We start from the raw sequence: 15,266 nt of genomic DNA on the forward strand, positions 1-15,266 counted from the left end.
CAATTTTCCAGCATCTGCAGTTCCATCTTAAACATTTATTGTTTATTTATTTATTTGTCTTTTTTTTAAGATACATATTGAACTTTTTTTCGCTGTTCATTTACACAGAGTACTATGTTTACATATCTGTTGTGCTGCTGCAAGTAAGAATTTCATTGTTGCATTTTAGGAACAATAAAACCCTCTTGACTGTTGACTCACAACTAATGAAAGGCTTGGATAGAGTGGATGTGGAGAGGATGTTTCCAGTAGTGGGGGAGTCTAGGACCAGAGGGCACAGCCTCAGAATAAATGGACAATCCTTTAGCATGGAGCTAAGGAGGAATTTCTTTAGCCAGAGGGAGGTAAATCTGTGGAATTCATTGTCACAGACGGCTGTGCAACCCAGGTCAATGGATATTATTAAAGCAGAGATTGATAGGTTCTTGATTAGTAATGGCATCAATCCAACGATGGAAAAATCAAATTCTAGAGTGTCTGAGCTATAGGCAAATGTTGAATAGGCTGGGACTCTATTCCTTGGAGCGTAGGAGATGAGGGGTGATCTTATAGAGGTGTACAAGACCATGAGAGGAATAGATTGGGTAGATGCATAGAGTCTCTTGCCCAGAGCAGGTGAATCGAGGATCAGAGAACATAGGTTTATGGTGAATGGGGAAAAGATTTAATAGGAATCTGAGGGGTAACTTTTTCACACAAAGGGTGGTGAATGTATGGAACAAGCTGCTATAGAAGGTAGTTGGAGCTGGGACAAACCCAACATTTAAGAAGCAGTTAAACAGGTACATGGATAGGACAGGTTTGGAGGGATATGGACCAAATGCTGGCAGGATTCGAGGGCCTGAGCTCTAGGGACAGGTTGAGCAGTCTCGGACACTATTCCTTGGAGCTCAGGAGGATATCGGGTGATCTTGTAGAGATGGAGAGAATCATGAGGGGAATAGATCAGGTAGATGCACAGTCTTTTACCCAGAATAGAGGAATCAAGAACCAGAGGGCGAGGTTTTTAGGTGAGAAGGCCTAGATTTAATAGGAATCCGAGCGGCATCTTTTCCATACAGACGGTGGTGGGTGTATGGAACGAGCTACCAGAGGTGGTTGTTGAGGCAGGTACTGTAATAACATTTAAAAGATAATTGGACAGGTACACGGGTAGGAAATGCATTGGGTCTTTTACCTAAGGTAAGGGAATCAAGAACTAGAGAGGACATAAGCATAAGGTGAGGGGGGAAAGATTTAACAGGAACCTGAGGGGCAACATTTTTACACAGAGGGTGATGAGTATATGGAACGAGCTGCCGTAGGAGGTAGTTGATGCAGGTACTATCAAAACGTTTTAAAAACATTTAAACAGGTACATGGAAAGGACAGGTTTAGATGGATATAGGACAAATACAGGCAGGTGGGACTAGTGTAGATGGGGCTTGTTGGTCAGTGTAGGCAAGTTGGGTCGAAGGGCCTGTTTCTACACTGTACGACTATGACTCTATTTTAAGTGTTTGTCACATATAGTGCAGCAAGATTATCATATCTGCTTGAACCCCGTCTCCAACTCAGAGAGACACTACCTGTCATGGTGCCAAAGCTGAGATCGACTTCTCCCCTAATACAGACAAGTAAACATGAGGAGAGTTATTTGAGTATAATGAGTCTCTGTTCTATTTGCAGTTGCTTCCGTACCTGCAGACCAACCTGACGGGATTTAGACAGCTGGAGATTCTGAACTTCCGCAATGGTAGTGTGATTGTGAACAGCAAAATGAAGTTTGCCAAGTCCGTGCCCTACAATGTCACGCAGGCGGTCTACTTTGTCTTAGAGGACTTCTGTAATGTGGCGGCTGAGAGAAATAACCTGGAAATTGACCAATATTCCCTCGATGTGGAGCCAGGTAACTAACATGGGGTGCTCCCCACTTGGAGTCTTGTCGATTTGTGTATAGAATGGTCCCATCCTGAAACGTCACCTCTCCATGTTCTGCAGAGATGATGCCTGACCCACTGAGTTACTCCAGCACTCTGTATCTTTTGTTTCCACCTATCACCCGAACCGTTTAACCAGTTCCACAGATCCCCACATTGTTTCTCTTGAGATCGCACCTTCCCCAGCCCACAGTGGCCCACCAGACAACACCCTGCCAGAGGCCATCTGTGGCTGGCCCTGACTGGTCCTGATCTTCTTTCACTTCCAGCTTTCAGAGTTAATCGGAATTAAAATAACAATTAGTTTAATGGTGGGTGTCAAAGAAAATCAGCGACCGTATCAAAAATAGTTTTGGAGAAACTTTTAAAGGAGGTCACTCAGGCGTGAACTCGGGCTCATCTGAGGCTGTAATTAAATCTCAAAATGAAAGGGAGGTTTTTGCTTTCCACACGTTTCCAACGCAGGCAGAACTGGAGCATGGAAGAAACCAGAACAAAAGCGGGTGTCCTGGCTTTGTCATGCGAACTCTACAAAACTGATATAGAACCCAAGTAAAATTAAGATTAATCTCTAGAACAATCCAGAGGGAAAATCACTGGCGCATTAAATAAGTTGCACTAAAATGGGTATAAATACTGCAGTTGATCATCCATTCGTGTAATGATGCCCCCATTTACTTTCTAATTGGCTTGGGTAAGTGTTATGCAACAAATGTAGACATGTGCAGCTCTGTAGGACTTTGTTTAGGCTGCATCCGGAGTATAACGTGCAATTCTGCTCGCCCATTACAGGAAAGACGGGGTGGTTTTGGAGAGGGTGCAGAGGAGGTTTACCAGATTGATGCCTGGATTGGTGGGATTCAGCTACAGGGAGAGGTTGGATAAACTTGGATTGTTTCCTCTGGAACATCAGAGGTTGAGGGGTGACGATAGACATATATAAAATCATGAGAGGCATAAAAAGGGTAGACAGTCAGGACCTTTTTCCCAGGGTGGAAACGTTTAAGAAACATTTAGACAGATACATAGATAGGATAGCCTTAGAGGGATATGGGCCAAATGCAGGCAGATGGTACTTGTGTAGATGGGGCATCTTGGTCGGCATGGGCAACTTGGGCAAAGGGCCGGCTTCCATGCTCTATGACTATGGATATCTAAATTGTCCATCACTGAGGGCATAGCTAGAGGGTGAGAGGGGGGAAATTTAATGGAGTTGTGTGGGGCAAGTTTTTTTTTACACCGAGAGTGGTGGGGGCCTGGAACGCACTGCCAGGGGTGGTGGTGGAGGCAGATATGATAGTAGCATTTAAGCGACTTTCAGGTAGGCACATGGAAGTGCAGGGTATAGAGGGATATGGTTCATGTACAGGTGGATGAGATCAGTTTAACTTGACATCATGTTCGGTACAAACATTGTAGGCTGAAGGGCCCATTTCTGTGTTGTACTGTTGTGTGTTCTGTGTGTGGTGATCAATGGGGTTATAGACAATAGACAATAGGTGCAGGAGTAGGCCATTCGGCCCTTCGAGCCAGCACCGCCATTCAATGTGATCATGGCAGATCATCCCCAATCAGTACCCCGTTCCTGCCTTCTCCCCATATCCTCTGACTCCGTTATCTTTAAGAGCCCTATCGAGCTCTCTCTTGAAAGTATCCAGAGAACCGGCCTCCACCGCCCTCTGAGGCAGAGCATTCCACAGACACATAACTCTCTGTGAGAAAAGGTGTTTCCTCGTTTCCGTTCTAAATGGCTTATCCCTTATTCTTAAACTGTGACCCCTGGTTCTGGACTCCTCCAACATCAGGAACATGTTTCCTGCCTCTAGTGTGTCCAAACCCTTAATAATCTTATATGTTTCAATAAGATATCCTCTCATCCTTCTAAACTCCAGTGAATATAAGCCCAGTCAATCCATTCATTCATCATATGTCAGTCCTGCCATCCCGGGAATTAACCTGGAGAACCTACGCTGCACTCCCTCAATAGCAAGAATGTCCTTCCTCAAATTAGGGGACCAAAACTGCACACAATATTGGAGGAGAGATCTCAGGATAAAGCACTTCCAAGGGCTTGCCCAATGAAGTTGGCAATTCTAAGTTGTTTGGAACATTATTAAGGACCCTTGGAGAGCGTGGAGTTTTACGTCTCCCTGTGACCGCGTGGGTTTTTCCCGGGTGCTCCATTCCCTCCCACAGATGCTGCCTGACCCTTTGAGTTACTCCAGCACTTTTCTCGAGATTTGTCCAACTGATTCAAAATTTAAAATTGAACTCGCTCTCTTACACATCAGTTACTTCAGGTTTAATTTAGAGATACAGTGTTGAAACAGGCCCTTCGATCCACCGAGTCCGAGCCGACCAGCGGTCACCCCGTACTCTAGCACAATCCTACACACTAGGGACAATTTACAATTTTTACCAAAGCCAATTAACCTACAAACCTGTGCATCTTTGTATTGTGGGAGGAAACCGGGGCACCCAGAGGAAACTCACGTGGTCACAGGGAGATCATGCAAACTCCATCACAGAGACAGCGACCGAGGTCAAGATTGAACCCGGGTGTCTGGTGCTATGAGGCAGCGGCTCTACCAGCTGCACCACTGTGCTGCCCAGACTGGTGGCACTGAGGAGGGTCAGGACCCTTCTTCAACCTGAAGCAAAGGGTCCAGACCCAAAACGTCACCTATCCTTGTTCTCCAGAGATGCTGCCTGTCCTGCTGAGTTACTCCAGCACTTTGTGTCTTACTTTTTGTAAACCAGTGCCTGCAGTTCCTTGTGTCTCTGGACTAATCCTGAATCTTGTTTCAGCTGACCAAGCCAACACGTGCAAGTTCCAGGCATGTGATGAACATTCGGAGTGTCGAGTCAATAAGCAAACGAAGGAAGCCCAGTGTGTGTGCTACCCCGGTTATGTCAGTGTGGACGGACTGCCCTGTCAGAGTGTCTGTAGCCTCAGACCAAACTACTGCCTCAACAATGGCAGGTGTGAGATGGATCCGGTGAAGGGGGCCATTTGCAGGTACGTGACTAATTGGGGGGGGGGGGGGACTGCGGGTGAAACTTATGTGTGTCAGGACCTGTTCTGGGTACAGAACGGTATCCAATCCTAGAGGTATCTAGGGAGGTGGCACAGTGACACATCAGTAGAGTTGCTGCCTTACAGCGCCAAATACACGGGTTCGATCCTGACTATGGGTGCTGTCTCTACGCAGTTTTTACGTTCTCCCTGTGACCTGTGTGGTTTTTCCCTGGGTCTTCCAGTTTCCTCCCACACTCCAAAGACGTACAGATTTATAGGTTAATTGGCTTCGGTAAAACGGTAAATTGTCCCTAATGTGTAAGATAGTATTAGTGTGCAGGGATCATTGGTCGGCTGGGACACGGCCTTTCTCTGAATTAAACGAAACTAAAACTAACTATCAGTTCATAAGGTCATGTCATAGGAGCAGAATTAGGCTATTCATCCCATTGAGTCAACTCTCAAATTCAATCATGGCTGATCTATCCTTTCCCTCTCTACCCAATTCTCCTGCCTTCTCCTTAAAGCTGTGCCTTCTAGTATTTGATTTTTCCATCCTGGGAAAAAGGTTCTGACTGTCTTCCCTATCTATGCTTCTCATAATTTTATTCTAACAGGTCTCCCCACAACCTCCGGCATTCCAGAGAAAACATTCCAAGTCTGTTGAACTTCTCTCTGCAGCTAATATCCCCTAATCCAGGCATCTAATGAACTGATTATCATGTTATGTCATAGGAGCAGTGGTGGACCATTTGCCCATCAAGTCTACTCCACCATTCAATCATGGCTGATCTATTTTTCCCTCACAACCCCATCCTCCTACCTTCTTCCCATAATTATTGACGCCTTTACTAAGCAAGAATCTGTTTTAAACAACGTTAAACATACCCGATGACTTGCTAATGAATTCCACAGATTTACTACCCTCTGGCTAAAGAAATTCTTCCTCATCTCCATTCTAAAGGTACATCCTTTTATTCTGAGGTTGTGGTCTCTGGCCTTAGATTCTCCCACTTATGAAAACATCCTCTCCACATCCACTCTGTCCAGGCCTTTCACTAAACTAAACTAAACTATTCAGTAAGTTTGAATGAAGTCCCCCCTCAACTTTCTAAACTCCAGCAACTACAGGCCCAGTGCCGTCAGATGCTCATCTTACGTCAACCCAACCGTCTCCGGGATCATTCTCGTAAAGTTTCACAATGGGCACAATGTCTTTGCACTGTTTCTTTACATTCAACAAAAGATTTACCTAAAGTAAGTTAAATCACTTTCCATAACTCTGGCAATTAGACTTTGCTGTTCAAGCATCCTGAGATTTGCTCTTTCATGATTCACAGAGGGTGGTGGGCAAATGGAACGAGCTGCCGGAGGAGGGAGTATAGAAGATACCAAATTATTTGAGGCAAACTGATGTTCAAAATAGGTGGCGACACTCCTTCTTAAATGTTGAATTCGTATATAGATTCCCTTTGACTGTGTGATGGATGGGGTCCTCTCATCTGCTAGATCTATAGTCCCGATCTTCTGACCAACCTTATTGTGGACATTGCACGTAAAACAAATCTGCACTTTCTCTATAACTGTAAAGCTGTATTACTTTATATAGCACTATATTCTGTACTCTGGTATTTTTCTCTTGCGCTTCCTTTTTGTACTTGTGTGTGTGTGTGTGTGTGTGTTGTTTTTGAAACAATTTTTCTTCCTCTCTGAGTTTTTCTTTTGCTCCGATAATGTTCGAGGTATTTGTGATCTTGTTCTGTGACTTGACTGTACTCATGTACAGTATGATTTGACTGGATAGCACGCACAACTCCATTTGGGGTATTGTGAGCAGTTTTGGGCCCCATATCTGAGAAAGGATGTGCTGGCGTTGGAGAGGGTCCAGAGGAGGTTTACGAGAGTGATCCCAGGAATGATTGGGTTAACATATGATGAGCATTTGAAGCCACTGGGCCTGTACTCAATGGCGTTTAGAAGGATGAAGGGTGACCTCATTGAAACATACTGATGAGTGAAAGGCCTGGATAGAGTGAATGTGGAGAGGATGGTTCCTCTAGTGGGAGAGCCTCGGACTAGAGGCCATAACCTTAGAATAAAAGGACGTACCTTTAGAAAGGAGATGAGAAGGAATTTCTATCGTCAGAGGGTGGTGAACATGTGAAATTCATTGCCACAGTAAGCCGTGGAGACCAGGATATTTTGAAGGCGCAGATTTACCAGATTTTTAATTAGCAAGAGTATCAGGGGTTATGAGGAGAAGGTAGGAGAATGGGGTTGAGAGGGAAAGATAGATTAGCCTTGGTTGAATGGCAGAGTAGACATGATGGCATAATTCTTCTCCTATAACTTATGAAAACAAAGATTTTCACCGTAACTCGTTACACCACTAATAAACCACTAATAATACCAGGGCTAGATTGCAAGCACACTCCCCAGACACAGCAAGAGAAGCTAAAGATCCCAGGCCTCTTTTGTACCTGCGATAGGACTCTCTTCCCCCCCCCCCCCACCCCCCCCATACCCCCGAGCATCGTCTTGTTTCAGCGGGACTTGCACAGATAACCTGTATGCTTTAAATTCCAGATGTCACCTAGGGTCTGACTGGTTATATCGAGGCAGACGCTGTGCTGAGCTCGTGTCCGAGCCGCCACTGACTACAGTTACCATGGTCCTGTGTGTTTTTGGAGCGCTGCTCCTTGCTTCCGTTCTCACTCTCCTCTTGCCCAGGCTATTCCACCAACTGGTGAAAAACAAGAACCGTCGTTCTCTGTAAGCCCCCTTTCATTTTTAACCTTTTCCAACAAATTTCTTTCAAAGGCTTTTTTTTCCCTTGCTTCTTGTGCACGTGTTTGTTTTTGAAACAATTTTTCTTCCTATCTGAGTTTTTCTTTTGCTCCGATAATGTTCGAGGTATTTGTGATCTTGTTCTGTGACTTAGACACGGTGGTGAAGTGGAGGGTCAGGCCAGTTTTAACTCAGGCTTTGAGGGGGATGAGTCATTGAGTGTCTCTGACTACTACCCACAAGATCTCCACAGACAACCACACGGCAACAACTCGACCACATCCTCTCCACACAGAAACCCACAGGCATTTGGCCAAGAGGTAACTACAACAGATTTTTTTTGAAAAACATGCATCTTTTTTTCTTTTTTTCTTTATCCAGAACTCTCAACTTTATTTCTGGTGTTGTCGGTCATTTTTCATTTTTGTTTTTCTATTTTCTATTTTTAATCGACTGAAGTTATTTTTGATTACTGTTAAAATGGCTGTCGAGATTTGAGGTGAGAAGATCTTGGTCCTGCATTGTATTGTATTGTATTTTAATGACCACACAGCCAGGCTGGTGGAATTTTGGGTTGTCAGCAGCGATACAATAATAAAGAACACACAATAAAACTGTAACACAAACATCCACCACAGCATTCATCACTGTGGTGGAAGGCACAAAATTTGGCCAGTCCTCCTCCATTTCCTCCCCGTGGACAGGACCAGAGTCCAGAGTCAGTCCAGGATCGGCTCTTCCTCACCGGAGACCGCGGCTTTAGATTGTTGTAGGCCGCAGGCCGGCGGTCGAGATTTAAAGTCTCCGCCGCAGCCAGAAGCACCGTAGACTGCAGGGCCGGCGGTCGAAGCTCCCCTCCAGGGGTGATGGTAAGTCCATGCCGGCCCCGCGGTAGAAGTTGGCCGCGGGCCGGCAGTGATGGCTTCTTCTTCCCCCGGGTCCCCCACGAGGGATGCCGGGCTGTAGACGCCGCACCAGCTGGAGCTCTGCAGACCGCGGCTTCAGGCTGCGACTTCAGGCTGCCGGCAGCCCCGGGCCAGCGAAACGGAGCGCTCCCCTCCAGCGAGCCCCAGCGAGGGCTCACCCGCTCCACGCCGAGAGTCCACGCTGCGCCCGCCGCTGAAGCCCCGGGCGCGTCTCCGGGAAAGGCCGCGCCGATCCTTGATGTTAGGCCACGGGGGAGGCGACCTGGAAAAAGTCGCCTCTCCATGGAGGAGGCGACAGAAGCGGTTTCCCCCTTACCCCCCCCACACCACCCCCCACACAAGACACACAAAGAAACATTAAATACACACTTTAAAACATACTAAAAAATAAAAAAAAGTTGAAAAAACTGACGCACTGCTGACATGGCTGCTGCCAGAACAGCGCCCCCTACATGCTCTTTTGTTCTCCTTCCAAATCGGTCCCTACGTTTGAGGGTAACTGGCCTCTCCTCCATCTCTGTGTTGGGAACAGCTCTATCCAAGACCACAAGAAATTGCAGAGAATTGTGGACGCAGGCCAGACCATCACAAAACCAACCTTGGAATAGGACAGGTTTAGAGGGATATGGGCCAAATGCAGGAAGGTGGGACTAGTATAGATGGGGTGGGCAAGTTTGACCGAAGGGCCTGTTTCTACGCTCCACGACTAACAGTCTTGGCCCCTTATGCCCCTGTCCCACTTAGGAAACCTGAACGGAAACCTCTGGAGACTTTGCGCCCCACCTAAGGTTTCCGTGCGGTTCCCGGAGGTTGCAGGTGGTTGCCGGAGGTTACAGGTAGTGGAAGCAGGTAGGGAGACTGACAAAATCCTCCGGGAACCACATGGAAACCTTGGGTGGGGCGCAAAGTCTCCAGAGGTTTCCGTTTAGGTTTCCTGAGTGGGACAGCGGCATAAGACTGTGCCAGGGGAAACTGAGTAACCTCCCACTTTGTCATTTTGAGTGATACCTCCCATTAATAACCTGCAGTGACCGGACTGGGGCTCAGATGAACCATTGCAGCCAGGGAGAGTGTACATAGTCAAAGATAGACACAAAATGCTGGAGTAAGTCAGCAGGACAGGCAGCATCACTGGAGACAAGGAATGCAGCTAGATCTTAGGAATCACACGCCCAATGTTAATGTTAAACACTCCACTAAACTCTTACAAACTTACAAATAGAGTTTGAAAATAAAGTTAGTTTCTTCCCAGCTGCTATCAGGCAACTGAACCATCCATTCACCAGCTACAGAGCAGTCCTGACCACCCATCTACCTCATCGGAGACCTCTGAACTATCTCTAATTGGATTTTATCGCACTTCAATGTTGTATCTTGCACTAAATGTTGTTCCGTTTGGTTGAAAAGACTGGTGACAATTTGGAGGGACGTTCCAATGCCAAATTACGGTGGTGTGGAGCAGATGTTGGGGAGAGTATTAGGCCTGATCATGCATCATACATGATCAATTTTGGCCTTACATTCACGCCTCCAGCCGGTTTGAGCAACTGCCGGCAGGGCTGGGCACAATTTCTCCCTCCACTCCATCGCTTTATTTTCAGGATACAAATCCACCACCAATTTTCTGCCTAGCATGTTTCCAGAGTCTTTCTGGATTATCCGTTTTGCCAGACCAACAGAGGTTACGGCCTCTGAGAGGGGTCCAATGATACCAGAATGGTCTGTCTAGGCAGCCGACGAGCTGAGATCCCGGCCCACAAAGTCGGCCTCGGAAGTCGGCTATGGGAACGGATTTGCCGTCTCCGGCCGGGCCGGAGTTCCAGAGACCCGGCCGCAGGGGGCACATTCGACCCACCGATCGGCTGCGGAAGTCCAGATGAGGTAGAGACCAGCTGCCTCACCCAGCCTAGGTGCCACGTTTTCGTGGGGGACTGCCAGGCGGGGGGGGGGGGGGGGGGGGGCATGTGGCAGCGTGCATGCGTGGGTGCATTGTTGAGCTCCCCCCTGTGTTGGCTGTCTCGTGGTATGGAGAGCAGCAGCAGTCTGCTCCATCAGGTAAGTACTGGACTGGACTGACCCTCAGGGACTCCTGAACCCGCGACGGATTCTGAAGGTGGAGTGAGAGTCTTTTCTACCGAGTTGTTCGTTAGTCTAGGACTGCTGCGGGATTAATCAAGGCTCCGCAGGCGTAGGATTAAGGTGAGGGGCGGAAATACTTAATAGGAACCTGAGGAGCCACATTTTTTACAGAGGGTGGTGGGTGTATGGAACAAGCGGCCGGAGGAGGTAGTTGAGGCAGGTACTTTGGCAGCTTTTTTAAAACATTTGGTCAGGTACACGTATAGGATAAATTTAGGGAGATTAGGTGGGATTAGTGTAGATGTTGACGTGAGCAAATTTGACCCAAGGGGCTGTTTCCAAGCTGTTTGACTCTGAGATCCTGAGAAATGTATGCTTTAGAGAGACACAAGGAACTGCAGATGCTGGAATCTTGAGCAAAACACAAAGTGCTGGAGGAACTCAGCGGGTCAGGCAGTGTCTGCGGAGGGAAATGGACAGGCAATGTATTGGGTCTGGACCTTTCTGATTGGAGTAGGGGAGAAAGCTGGAGAAGAGGTGGTAGAGGGACAAAGCATGGCAAGTGATAGTTGGATACAGGTGAGGTGGGTTGGATTGGCAGATGGGTCGAGTAAGTGACAAATAGTGGAAGTGAGAAGGAGACAAAAGGGTAGCAGATAAGGAGAGAAGAGGAGCTGGGATGAGGGATGTGGGTGGAAGGGGAGGGAGAGGGAAGTAGAGGGAGGGTGAAAGGGAAATATGAGATTCGGGGAAAGGAGATGAGTGACAAGGGTGGGATTTAAACTTTAGGTTACAGAGTGGAAACAGGACCTTCGGCCCACCGAATCCATGCCGTTCAGCAATCACCCCATACACTAGCACTATCTTACACACTAGGGACAATTTACAAATTTACAGAAGTCAAGTAACCTACAAATCTGCATATCTTTTGAGTGTGCGAGGAAACCGGAGCACCTGGAGAAAACCCACGTGGTCACAGGGAGAACGTACAAACTCGTACAAACAGCACACATGGTCAGGATCGAACCTGGGTCCCTACCGCTGTGCCACGGCGCTGCCCTGAGCGAACAAGTGAGGGAGGGGGGATGGAACAGGGTGACTGGGTGGTGGGAGATGGTAGGAAATGTGGAGGGGACAAAGGGAAGGGATAGTGGTGGGGAGGAGTTATTACTTTGAATTGTAGTACAAAGGAGGGGAAAGGAACAGCTAGTTGTTCGTATTTTAATCCAATTCACGATTATTGGTAAATTGTGGTTTTAACATTGAAGGCGGTACAGTGGCAGAGTTGATGCCTTACAGCACCAGAGACCCGGGTTCAATCCTGACCATGGGTGCTGTGTATACGAAGTTTGTACATTCTCCCTGTGACCGCGTGGGTTTTCTCCAGGTGCTCCGGTTTCCTCCTGCACTGCAAAGACGTGCAGGTTTGTAGGTTAATTGGATTTTGTAAATTGTCCCTATTGCGTAGGATAGAATTAGTGTACTGGTTGATCGCTGGTTGGCTGAAGGGCCTGTTTCCATGCTGTATCTCCAAACCACACTAAACTAAACATTGTAGAGGCAGCAAAGTGTTAAAATGGACCATTGTCATCCAACACCTCCCGTTGGCCAGCAACCTCAGTCCTTGAACACAACGCTGCCAAAGCCACCATTTCCGGTTTATTTCCCACAGGTCACCGGAGTTTCGGCCAAGACCAGGACTCACCAACTAGCTGCCAAACACATGCAGTGGGAGCAGAATCCACAGCACTCACAGGTCAGTTGTGAAACATATTTGTGCATGGACCAACCTCATTTCATACATTCAAAGAATGAAGCCAAAAAGCCTGCACCTGCAGGAAAACTGAAAGAAAAAACAAAAATACTAGAAACACTCGACAGGTCAGGCAGCTTCCGGAGAGAACAGTTGATGTTTTAGTCATAGAGTCATACAGTATCGAAACAAGGCCACCTAGTCCCACCTTAAAACTATGCCCTATAATTCTCAATTCCCGTACTCTGGGCAAGAGACTCTGTGCATCTACCCAATCTATTCCTCTCATGATTTTGTTTATCTCTAGAACATCAACCCTCATCCTCCTGCACTCCAGGGAATAGAGTCCCAGCCTGCTCAACCTCTCCCGATAGCTCAGACCCTCGAGTCCTGGCAACAGAGAATATAGGTGCAGGAGTAGGCCATTCGGCCTTTCGAGCCAGCGCCGCCATTCACTGTGATCATGGCTGATCATCCACAATCAGTAACCTGTTCTTGCCTTCTCCCCATATCCCTTGACTCCGCTATCTTTTAAGAGCTCTATCTAATTCTCGCTTGAAAGCCTCCAGAGAATTGGCCTCCACTGCCTTCTGAAGTAGAGAATTCCACAGATTCACAACTCTCTGGGTAAAAAAGTTATTCCTCATCTCCATTCTAAATGGCTTACCCCTTATTCCTAAGCTGTGGCCCCTGGTTCTGGACTCCCCCAACATCGGGAACTTGTTTCCTGCCTATAGCGTGTCAAAACCCTTAATAATCTTATATGTTTCAATAAGAATCCCTCTCATCCTTCGTCACCCTGCATCCTCCTCACATTTCACCAAGCTTTCTGTCATCTGCAAATTTGCTAATGTTACTTTTAATCCCTTCATCTAAATCATTAATGTATATTGTAAATAGCTGCGGTCCCAGCACCGAGCCTTGCAGGACCCCACTAGTCACTGCCTGCTATTCTGAAAGGGACCCGTTTATCCCCACTCTTTGTTTCCTGTCTGCCAACCAATTTTCCATCCATGTCAGCACTCTACCCCCAATACCATGTGCTCTAATTTTGCCCACTAATCTCCTATGTGGGACCTTATCAAATGCTTTCTGAAAGTCCAGGCACACTACATCCACTGGATCTCCCTTGTCCATTTTCCTAGTTACATCCTCAAAGAATTCCTGAAGATTAGTCAAGCATGATTTCCCCTTCGTAAATCCATGCTGACTCGGACCAATCCTGTTACTGCTATCCAAATGTGCCGCTATTTCATCTTTTATAATTGACTCCAGCATCTTCCCCACCACCGATGTCAGGCTAACTGGTCTATAATTCCCTGTTTTCTCTCTCCCGCCTTTCTTAAAAAGTGGGATAACGTTAGCTACCCTCCAATCCACAGGAACTGATTCTGAATCTATAGAACATTGGAAAATGATCACCAATCTGTCCACGATTTCTAGAGCCACTTCCTTAAGTACACTGGGATGCAGACCATCAGGCCCTGGGGATTTATCAGCCTTCAGTCCCATCAGTCTACCCAACACCATTTCCTGCCTAATGTGAACTAATGCTTTCCAACTATACAACATCTTTCCTACAACCTAGTGCCCAGAACTGAACATAATATTCTAAATGCTGCCTCACCAATGTCTCACCAACATCCTCCTCGCTCCTCACCAACCCTCCTCGTCCCTGGACAACCCTCCTCATTCTCCGACAGCCCACCTCGCTCTCGCGGCACGGGTCCCATCAACATCCTCGACGGGCGATCTGGGTCTTCCGGAGGTGATTAAACTATCCCAATGAAGGGATGGGGAAGAGCTGATAATGAAGGAGAAAGCTTTCAGGGCAGGTTGGGGGGAAACAGTTAGACAGCACCACCTAAGACCACACGTAAATCAGAGGAACACCCCCTTCATATTTCGCTTGGGCAGTTTACAACCCAGCGGTATGAACGTTGATTTCTAGAATTTCACGTAACCTTTGCATTCCCTCCTTCCCCCATCCATGTCATCCTACTAGTTCCACAGTTCGTATTCTTATATCCCTTCGTTATCACCTCATCCCCAGCCCACAATGGGCCATTCTGGGCTCCACCATTCCATGGTCATGCTTTGTTTTGGCCTTTTCTTACCTCCAGTTCCATCCCCTCTACTTTCATTCTTCACCCATGTTTTTTCTCCAGAGATGCTGCCTGAGCCGCTGAGTTACTCCAGCACTTTATACCCATCCATGTTTTTTCTCCGGATATGCTGCCTGAGCTGCTGGTACTCCAGCACTTTGTACCCATCCATGTTTTTTCTCTAGAGATGCTGCCTGAGCCGCTGGTACTCCAGCACTTTGTGTCCACCTCCCAACTCTACGTCTATTTGTTTGCAGCTTTGGGTGTTACCAGAAGCACAGGAGGATAGTGCACTCTCCTCTCTTCCCCCGGCAGAACAGAATACAGAGACATCGACTGAAGTCACAGCTTTCTGAAGAATTTGGTTACCAATAACTTTAACAGGACATCTTGCCTATTGGCTTTGCACAATAATTCATTCCCTCACATGTCCGTGCTTTGGTAACAATATTGAAGCTCTGTGCTATGGTATATATATCTCTTAATATATAATCTGGGGTCTAGAGTGGTGGGGTATCTAAATAATGTTGTTAAAAGTATATCCATCAGTTTAAGTGTTTTTTTTTAAATGAAGCACTGTGTTTGTAGTTTAGTCGTTAAGAACCCAGTTAGGAAGTATAAAAGTTGTGCTACATTCTTCTCCATTTTTTTGTTTATTTTAGAGATACAGCGCAGAAA

At 46.9% G+C, this 15,266-nt stretch overlaps 1 protein-coding gene across 1 annotated transcript in view; it reads left to right on the plus strand.

Moving 5' to 3' along the window:
• Positions 1-15,266, plus strand: part of LOC116976490 (interphotoreceptor matrix proteoglycan 1-like) — a 56,327-nt gene extending 41,061 nt beyond the window's left edge. Inside the window, exons 14-19 of the mRNA XM_033026382.1 lie at positions 1,669-1,888; positions 4,728-4,938; positions 7,525-7,710; positions 7,880-8,045; positions 12,403-12,486; positions 14,846-15,266. Of these exons, the coding sequence (XP_032882273.1) occupies positions 1,669-1,888; positions 4,728-4,938; positions 7,525-7,710; positions 7,880-8,045; positions 12,403-12,486; positions 14,846-14,944 (966 nt within the window). The 3' untranslated portion in view covers positions 14,945-15,266. The remainder of the gene's footprint in view (positions 1-1,668; positions 1,889-4,727; positions 4,939-7,524; positions 7,711-7,879; positions 8,046-12,402; positions 12,487-14,845) is intronic.

The sequence above is a fragment of the Amblyraja radiata genome, chromosome 8 (genome assembly GCF_010909765.2).
Source record: "Amblyraja radiata isolate CabotCenter1 chromosome 8, sAmbRad1.1.pri, whole genome shotgun sequence".
Classification (NCBI taxonomy): domain Eukaryota; kingdom Metazoa; phylum Chordata; class Chondrichthyes; order Rajiformes; family Rajidae; genus Amblyraja; species Amblyraja radiata.